Raw genomic sequence first — 9,661 nt, forward strand, 5'->3', positions numbered from 1 at the left:
TATTTTATCATTTTTATTAAATGAGTTATAGACTTATAATAACAAAAATATAAAAGGAAAATAAATCATCTCATTTATTATTCTTAAAAAGTGTGCTATGATAACTAAATAGAGAGTATACTTCCGTCCACTTTTAATTGTCATAAATTTTTTTTAAGTCAAATTATAAAAATTTTGTCTAACATTTTACGATGTATTTTTCCTCATGTATTAATATGCACTTCTAGTATTTTTCGTATAGTTTTTCGATATCTAAATTTTTTATTAAAAATATCAAAGTAATGTAATTTAATCTTATTTTGAAATTAATCAAACTGTCTTTCGAAAAAATAATTACTAATCTTAGTACGTATCTTTTTTATTAATCTTCGAGGCCAAGCTATCATTTATAATTGGTTTTTTCTTCTAGATAGCGATTTTCGTGATTTATGCATGATCAAGACCCAACTAGTGAACTAGGCATGTTTGAGCCTTGTATTTCTAATAATATGAGTAAAAAAAGTCACTAAAGTTGTAGCAAATATCAAATAAGAAGTTATTGTTTTAAAATGCAACATGTTAAGAGCCTTAAAAGTCGAATCCAAAGACTTTAATTTGTAATTGATTTTGATGATAATATAATTATTGATAGGTGAGACTAATGACTAATCGTAAACATAAAACAAACGGATCAATATTATCACAAAAATAATTTTTATCAATAATAAATATACGCACCAACAGAGAAATGTATTATATATTCGATTGGTATATGTTTGATTTATTCTATGGAATGGTACCAGCCAAATGGAGACCACAAGTTTAGGATGTGATGACAACAATGTTAAATTTCTTCCAAATTGCATCGCAAATCGAATATCAACAAAGTCTTAGACGAAATTAAAAGATACTATGTACAGGTAAATACCCAAAGCATATTAGTTTTGTCAAACAAGAAAATATATAAAAAGAAAATGATCAAAGGATCCACCCTGGTGCTTTATGTCAAATTAATTATGACTAAGATTATTCTATTGAAAATTATCTGGTATGAATCATGATTGTGTTTAATAAGATCATCTTATTATCCTAGTTGACTTGGCCATTTTATTATCCATTAAGAAAGGTTGATATGGTGAGTTGGCATATTATAAAATGGAAGATATTAAAGGTATATATGTATCTACGTAAAAAAATACTGCATAATTATAAATAGTAATTTGTTCATAGTTCATGGGTAAAAGGTTCTCTATAAAATTTGATATAGTAACCATAATTTCAGTTAAAATTGGAGTTTTTTTCAAACTCTTTTCCCATGTTCTTTAAAAGTCATCCATGTTTGAGAAATTGCTTAGGAATATTATTTTTATTTATTTTGAGGAAAATAAGAATAGTAGAATAATATTGTAATCCTAAACAAAATAAAAATGTAATTTCAGTACAATTTCTCAAACATAATTATTATTTAGAGAAATTAGTCGCATATAAGTTGGTAGTATAACAAAATATTATAGTAAATCTTTTTTAATAAGATAGAGAAATGTGAATCATTCAAAACAAAAATAAAATAAAATACTACTTTAACATTAAAGCCAAACGCTACATGATGAGTTTACTCTTAAATCAATTGTAGTGGGAAAAATTGAAGCTAATCGTCACCAATTTATGTGTCCTAATTCTCAAAAGTGAGTTTGAGGAATGGTTAGACCCATAACAATTCCTTGTACATTACTCGTATATGCTCTAGCCTGATCTTCATAACGTGAACGGATATCTATGTCCTCCAATACTATACCCGTGCAGGGAATTGACGCGCTGCAATCCAGCTTCACAGCAAATTCCCCTTGGGATGTTCCATGTACATGTCTAAAAGTAACATTACTAACCTTTACTGCTGAATCCTGCAACAACCATTAAACTAAACGCGTTACAAGTCCATATAATATTTCATCACCAGAAGCAGAGCATTGTAAATAAAAGTTACTTACATGTTCTGTACAGTATTCCCCATCACAATAGAATTGATCGATAATAATAGGGTTATACGAATCTTGCGTCCTTATTCTCTCGAAAATTATGTTACTAGCATGACCTTTGCCTCCCTGATCAAATAAAAACGAAAAAAATTATATCAAATAACATACCTTGAAAATAGCTATGCTCGATCTTTTTTTTTTATAGCTCAATTTACATACAGTAACACTACTTTACCTGCCATGTCTTAATTCGAGCACCATTTGTAGAACTTATGAACAAGACATCACTAACAAAAATGTCTTCAACATTGTCATTAGATCCATGCTTGCCTAGACTTCCAATACTGCATTCAGATTCAGTTTACGTTCAATTACTATATATTCAAATTAAATTTCAAGAGGAGATATATAAATACCAACCTTATACCATGTCCTGGTCCGCATATTATGTTGCTGATATTCAGATGGGAACATCCATCAACAATTGAGATACAATCATCTCCTGCATTTTTCATTTTACGCGATCTTTACAAAAATCAAAATTACTACGAATAAATATATATTATGTATGTCCAAAATTACCAGTTCCAATTTGACAGTAATCAATGAAAACATCTCTGCTGCCTGAAACATGAATACCGTCAGTATTAGGACTTTCTCCTGGTGCATCAATGGTTATGTTTGTGACTCTAGCAGATTTCGATTTCGCAAAATGAACATGCATGCGAGGGCTATCGATAAAGCTCAGTCCCGTTAGACTGATGTTTTCTGAATGTGAAATTTCAAAAGCCTACAAAAGAATCCTGTTATTAAATGTCAAATTTATGTTTATCATGTTTATGAAAAGGTTTACTGAGCATAACAAACTTACAGTTGGTCTCAGGCGGTCCTGGAAATAGAGGTAATAAAAAATGTTTAGAAATGTAAAACAAAAACAAGGTAATATTAAAAACAAAAATTTACTGAATTAACTTACATTTACATTCCACCAATTGTATCCACGACCATTAATTGTTCCATTCCCACGTACTGTAAGGCCGTTGGCATGTTTAAAATGGATCCACTTATCACAACGTTTGTCGTAACACCTCCATCTCGAAGGTTCTCTTGGTGCAGTTATATTTCCATTTATCTGCAAAATCAGTTGATTAAAAGGTAGGAGGTACGTAGCCCGTTTGAACATACGGTATGAATTTTTAATTTAAGATTTGAGCTGAAGTTTTCGGACTATACAAATTTTTCTCAATTCTAATACAATCTAAAGTTATCAAATGGACAAACCATAATTCATAACAAGATATCAAAATATGATAACATATTAATCACATATTCATTTACAGATATACGTAATTTTATAAAATCCACTATTATAACTAGTTATTCTTAAACATCACTTTTTTCTTTTCACATCTCTTCAGGTCAAGCAATAGTATTACTTATTTATTTATTTATTGCAAAATTTAAAATGACGATTTTTTTTTTGTTTATACAAAATATAAAATTATAGATTAAGTTTGTACATTTTAAAAGAAAAAAAATGAAATCATTACTTGAAATCTCAAATCATGTTTTTTTAGAGAATACGAAATATGAAATCACGTGTCTGAACACTGATTTAAACATACAATAACCAAATTGATATGAAGTTTGAAGTTTTGTTAAGTTTTATTTGTTCTCATAAATATGAAAACCCTACAAGTTGTAAAACTATGATTTCCCCACTAATTTTTATGTAGAATTTTATCAAATGAGTAAATCATAGTTCATAAGCAGGATAACAAATTATTTTATATTGTATGCTCCTTTTTATTCACAAACTTTCAAATACACTTAATTTTATAATTCACTAATCAACAATAATAGTAACTAACTACTGAAGTTTTAATTAATATAATCTTTTCATATTTACAAACAACTTATTTATACATTCTGATGAATTACAATAGGCAGTTAATGAAGTACCTCAACAGTGACGCTTGCTGATACGCAAGGGCCCTCCAATTTTATAGGATGAAGCAAGAACGTATTTTCAGAAGGAACGTACATTATCGGAGAAGAAAACGATGATGTACACGTTGCTTCCCATGTTTTGATGAAAGCCTATAAAACAACACACACAAAAAAAAAAAAAAAGAAGTCCATAAATACCTCCTAGTAATATCTAACATTATGTAATTATAATGGATTGATTATGTCTAAATTACATTGGTTGCATCGGTTAAGCCATCACCAACTGCACCATAATCAACAACATTAAAGACTGGAAAATCTGGAGCTGAAAAAATCAGTGAAGGCAGAAGCAAAGCAACAAAGATTGAGATTAGCATCTTCATAATGACCATCTTATGAAAAATCAGAAAGTTAAAGGAGTTTTTATAATACAATTTTAGGAATTATCTGAATTATTAAGTGTTTTAATCCTACTAAAACTAGTCTAGCTTAATTCTAATTCGACAAAAACTAGGAAGCAATTGAAAATCCAAGTCCATGAGTTAATTGAAAAAAAAAAAACAGCTCGAGGGAAATATGAGGAAAAGTGAGGGTATATTTGGAATTTGAATATTTTGCGATATCTCGGTCCTGCAGATAGGATAAGGTGGATTTTGATTGGTGGAATAATTTGGTTTGTGCATAGAAGAAAGGGAATATGTGAAGCAACTATGGAGAGAAGGTGAAACTCTTGTTCAATGGCGGCTGCAACAACTTCTTACCTGAGTAACTTGGAGCATGGCTTTAGTTCCAAGCCCCGATTTCGCCGCCCCTTAATTCCCTCCAATACCGCTCCGCGAATATTGGCCATGGCTCCTAAAAAGAAGGTATCATACTCTTTTCTTGCAATCAAATATCATTCTATATCACTATTTTTACATATTTACACCATTCTAAATATTCTTCTTAATATGTATTGGATATTACTAAGCACACCTTTATTATTTTAAAACTATTTTAACGGAATTTTTCTGTTTGGCAACCGCAAATGCGGAAGAACAGTAGAACAGAGAGGCCAGAGCTAATCTGGAATTGAACTTTTGCTCTGAATTTGACTTTTGAAGTTTGGTAATGATGTCAATTTCTTTTGAGCTCTTAACACTTTCCAACACATTCTTGAGGTAGAGATTAATGGAAAAGTTTGAATTGAATTCCATCTTCACTCATAAAAAAGCAAAAAAATAAATCGATCACTAGCAACATAAGTTCTCTTTTTAGAGGAGTTGGGACGCTCCCATAAACTGAGTTACATTTGAGCCTGATGGGTCTATTGAAAACAATCAATCTAAGTTAGGGGTAAAGTCATATCTTACCAATCCAGACCATTACATTGGCTATGTTGTTGTTACAAGCGGAGTTACAAGAAAATATGTAATACTAGAAACTACTAATAAGAATCACTAACGCAGGTGAACAAGTTTGATGACAATTGGAAAAAGCAATGGTTTGGAGCGGGACTATTCTACGAGGGCAGCGAACAAGTGGAAGTTGATGTGTTCAAAAAATTGGAGAAGCGAAAAGTTTTGAGCACTGTGGAGAAAGCTGGCCTTCTATCGAAGGCCGAAGAACTAGGATTTACACTCTCATCCATAGAGAAATTAGGGCTATTTTCAAAGGCCGAAGAACTCGGGCTGCTCAGTTTGCTGGAGAAGTCAGCTAGTTTCTCTCCTGCTGCTTTGGCATCGGCAGCCCTTCCAATTCTAGTGGCAGCTATTTTGACAATCGTGTTCATCCCCGATGATACCGTGGGTCTTGTGGCGGCCCAGGCTGTTTTGGCTGGAGCCCTCGGGTTGACTGCAGTCGGATTGTTTGTTGGGTCAGTGGTTTTGGATGGATTGCAGGAAGCTGATTGACCATCGGTTTCATCCAACCTCACCTGAAAAATATTTAATAAGGGGATAGTTATGTAGTTGTCAGTGAGATTTATATGGTCAATCTCAATTCATTAGTGTAATTATTGTTGTCGTACACACTCAACAATTCCTAATCTTTATGGTCATGAATTCATTTTATGTATGTGAAGCAGTATAGACAAATTACTTTTTGAAGATTGTGTAGTAAATTTACAAAGAAATGATATTGGCCTGCTATATTTTTTATGAACAATTTTATGAACAAAAGAGAAGCTATTTAGGAGGAGAAGTGGAAAACCAAGCCACAAAATGCATATTGCCACAAAATTTATATTGCCAACACTTCTATTGTAGAGCTATAATTTTCATTAAGAAACTGCAAATGATGGAAATTCCAGCAATTCAACATAATTATTGTGAGCAACATCAAGTGATAGATTTATTGGCCAAGGATAATAAATAGGCCAGGATCAACAGGATGTACTGTAATATGTTTTTGGACAATTCGTCTTATATATTTTGTGTCATCAAAACAATTGGAGATGCGGGGTATCGATCCCCGTACCTCTCGCATGCTAAGCGAGCGCTCTACCATCTGAGCTACATCCCCTGGTTGTTACTAATCCTAATAAAGTTATATTTACCAAATTCTGTTACTGAATTGCTAATTCCATGGCTCTGTAATTTTCATCGTGGAAGTTCTCCGAATTCAGAACTCAAGACTGAAGCAGCATCAATTTGACGGCCTCGAAAGTAGTGTAGCGCAAGGACCGCCATGTGAACCAAGGAATTGAGGAGGACGAAAAAGATGGAGATTTGTTAATGAATCATTTAATTTGGTAGGTTATATGTAAATAGCTTCTCGTTCTACTTTTCAATACTCTGATTGACTGTCAATTTTGTTGAGTTCTCACTGTTTTTCTTAGCATTGGTATCTTCATCTCGAATGCATGATATTTGGGGTAACGTATCTTCCTTTTACTTTTACATTGCCAAGTCTCTATCAAATGACCTTTTCACATCAGTAGCTTACTACTAAATCAGATGTTATTATATGATAAATTGATGACTACACTGTGTATGAAGAAAAGTACATGCACTAGATGTCATGGAGCAAATAGAAAATATAGTGGAATAGCTTGCATTTTCTATTAGTAATAATACAACGTAATTGGTATTACTATTACCAGAACACCTAAGGATAACGAGTGCTCGTGATTTTAGAAACTTCAAATATTGATAATTTAGGTAGATGGCCAACAATGTATGCTAGCTACTTAGATCCCTGCCTCTTATTTCTTTTTGTTTTTAGCATTTGAACATCACTTGATGGTGTGTTATCAAGTTCGTCTCTCTCGTCATCAGGCTTTGTTGATCTGTATTTGTAGCGAGTGGCCCATAGAAGATAATGGAAGAAATTTAATCCACTTAATATGCACATTAGCCAATAAAACCTTTCAAGGTGATAATGATTCAAATTACTCCCGTAGAGCCAAGGTGTTTGCTGAAATCTACCAGTTATATGGTTTACTATTGATACAATCACCGAGCTAAGGTAATAACCCATGGCTAGTGATGCCCAAGAGAGTGCTGTTGTCAATGACCTCATGCTTAAAGGGGCCTCAGTGAAGAAGAATTCCATTAGGCCAGCTAAGCTGAAGAGATCAGCTGATCCCAGGAACAGATACTGCAATGCTACCCAAAGAAATGTGATAGGCAGTGGTTCAGTTGAATTCATTAATCCAGATTGTTCGGCAACCCTCTTCCGCTTCATCTCCACCAGAGCTGCAACAGCCATGGCTACAACTGATAGGAATAGCCCGGTTCCAATCCGTTGTAGATGAGTAATGCCCATTTCGCTCTTAGTCACTGCCCTGGCAAAGGGGATTATCATATGGTTATATACAGGTGCCAGTATCATTGTGAATATGACTGGAAATATTGGAAGAGAAGCTGGTGGAACTTTTAGAGCTCCAATATATGTGTTCATAGTGGCTGCTTGTTGTACAGAAAATGTGGAAAGCTGAGCAAGGCAACAGTTAAGCATAACGGTAGACATAAATATTGGCACGACCTGGACGACTATTTTCACGTCTTGTACTTGTTTGACTGTGCATTGCAGTGATGGATAGGTAGCGTTCTCCACTGTTGCTTTAGCAATGAATTTGAGGTCCTTCATTTCAGTTTGAATTTCTGTGTTTCGATCTCCATGTCCTTCTTCCGCACTAATCTCAGTTGTATATTGGGGGGTTTCCCTCGTGTCTAACACATTATCAATAGAGTTCTTAGGGAATAGAGAGTTGGAAAATGCCGCTACAAGAACCTGTACAAATAATTCAATGTGAATTACTCTACCTTAATGTAGTACTTATGTTCAGGATGCCTACTAATAATAGAACCATACCTTAAAAATGGTTGTCATTGGGCTTCCTGTGGGAACTTTGATCCTGTAAGTCCTAGATCCGAGGAGGAAAATGGCAATTGAGCTCAATATAGCTACGGTTGAGATACCGAAGCCCCACTGCCAGCCTTTATTATCTTCTATCCACACTACTAATGTCACTGCAATCAGTGCTCCACAAGCAAGACAGAAGATGTAATAATTGAAAAAGCTAGATCTGTGCTTCCTTCCTTGTGGCGTATTCTCATCGAATTGCTCCGCTCCATGTGAAGGAAGTGAACCTTTTATCCCTCCAACACCCAAGGCCACCAGGTAGAGGCCAGAAAATAACATTGCTATGTGGCCACCACCTACTTCTTTGCATGGGGCGTTTCTGTTTACTGATGCACAGATGGGCTGCCTCAGGGAAGGTATGCAAGCTTGCAATGTCAGCATCAATAGTCCCTGTTCCAGTATTTAGATTAGTAACAGTTCATGTGACATGCCATCCTACTTACTGCATGTCTCATGCTATAATCTTCTGAAGGGTATGTGTCCCGTATTTTTTCCCAGTCTGACCAAGTTCTAAAGAAGCAGAATCTTCATCATCGTCGTAGGAAACTTAGGCACTTCCTTTTGAGATCCTTAAAGTGGTTCCTGAAAAACTAGTAAGTCCATGCAGTCTATTTTTTCGGCGACAGGAAAAAAGCCGTGGATGGTTCTGAATAAAAGCCTTGATCACTTGATAATTTTACCTGGTGAAGTCTGATGAAGGAACTGTGGTGTTGATACACTATTTGATATATACTGAGCTTTCCATTATTTCTCCATGAAAGCTGAAGTAACATTTTATTATCGGTATGCCTTTTTTGTTAAAAATTGACCTGAAAATGAGCTATACTGAATTTCTGTGCCATCGGTCATCAACCAGGTGATTGCGCCATGGGCCCATTTTTGCATTCCTGATCTCTAATTGGCTAGAAAAATTAAAGGCATGTGGAATTTGGTGTACATCATTTGTTCATTTAGTAATTAATTTTTATTTCTATTATGCTGCTGACCCCATAAGTTAATAAATGGTGTGGATGGAAATATATGTGATGTGGGGTAGATAAAGTTATGGAGTGATTTTTATGCTTGCTAGTTTTTAGTATATGTCTGCTAATATACTTAGCATATCCAGGACAACTATTTGAGTGTGGCATCGTTGCTTCTTCCACAGAATACCTCCAAGATCCTTATGACAATATCTTATGGACTGCTTGGAAATTCCATCAGATTCTGTTTTCTCAAGTACGGACCTAAAACAACTGACTATTTTCTCATAACTGCTGTCGTGGTTAATGACGCATACCTGCCATTGATATTCTATTCCTTTTGTCCAATTTCTTGTGATGTTATCAAGGTCCAGATTAACATTCTACTCTATCTACTTGTGTCTTTTGGTATAGCAGACTGTACAAAGCTGGGGGGGGGGGGGGAGT

The 9,661-nt window shown here is 34.3% G+C and overlaps 3 protein-coding genes, 1 long non-coding RNA gene and 1 other non-coding gene across 5 annotated transcripts in view; 2 read left to right on the top strand and 3 right to left on the bottom strand.

Moving 5' to 3' along the window:
- Positions 1–1,560: 1,560 nt before the first annotated feature.
- On the bottom strand, positions 1,561–4,466 carry LOC114076376 (probable polygalacturonase At1g80170). Its single transcript, XM_027915291.1, has 9 exons — positions 4,160–4,466; positions 3,918–4,055; positions 2,932–3,087; positions 2,827–2,844; positions 2,538–2,745; positions 2,376–2,457; positions 2,191–2,299; positions 1,968–2,081; positions 1,561–1,880 (listed from the first exon to the last, which is right to left on the bottom strand). Exons 1-9 carry the CDS (start codon positions 4,295–4,297, stop codon positions 1,659–1,661), a joined length of 1,185 nt encoding a protein of 394 aa, XP_027771092.1. The 5' UTR covers positions 4,298–4,466; the 3' UTR covers positions 1,561–1,658.
- A 109-nt stretch (positions 4,467–4,575) lies between these two features.
- On the top strand, positions 4,576–6,018 carry LOC107015164. Its single transcript, XM_015215347.2, has 2 exons — positions 4,576–4,771; positions 5,354–6,018. The coding sequence occupies exons 1-2, from the start codon at positions 4,643–4,645 to the stop codon at positions 5,795–5,797; spliced, it is 573 nt and encodes a 190-aa protein (XP_015070833.1). The 5' UTR covers positions 4,576–4,642; the 3' UTR covers positions 5,798–6,018.
- Positions 6,019–6,334: 316 nt separating this feature from the next.
- On the bottom strand, positions 6,335–6,407 carry TRNAA-AGC. Its single transcript has one exon. It is a non-coding gene; the product is annotated as a tRNA-Ala (tRNA).
- Positions 6,408–6,826: 419 nt separating this feature from the next.
- Positions 6,827–9,661, bottom strand: part of LOC107015208 (protein NRT1/ PTR FAMILY 4.6) — a 4,347-nt gene continuing 1,512 nt past the window's right edge. Inside the window, exons 4-5 of the mRNA XM_015215407.2 lie at positions 8,202–8,642; positions 6,827–8,120 (exon numbers count right to left, since the gene is read on the bottom strand). Of these exons, the coding sequence (XP_015070893.1) occupies positions 7,071–8,120; positions 8,202–8,642 (1,491 nt within the window). The 3' untranslated portion in view covers positions 6,827–7,070. The remainder of the gene's footprint in view (positions 8,121–8,201; positions 8,643–9,661) is intronic.
- LOC107015210 overlaps positions 9,355–9,661 on the top strand; it is a 6,423-nt gene continuing 6,116 nt past the window's right edge. Inside the window, exon 1 of the long non-coding RNA XR_003577228.1 lies at positions 9,355–9,470. This is a non-coding gene — a long non-coding RNA (uncharacterized LOC107015210). The remainder of the gene's footprint in view (positions 9,471–9,661) is intronic.

Source organism: Solanum pennellii, chromosome 3, assembly GCF_001406875.1.
Source record: "Solanum pennellii chromosome 3, SPENNV200".
In the NCBI taxonomy this organism is placed as follows: Eukaryota; Viridiplantae; Streptophyta; class Magnoliopsida; order Solanales; family Solanaceae; genus Solanum; species Solanum pennellii.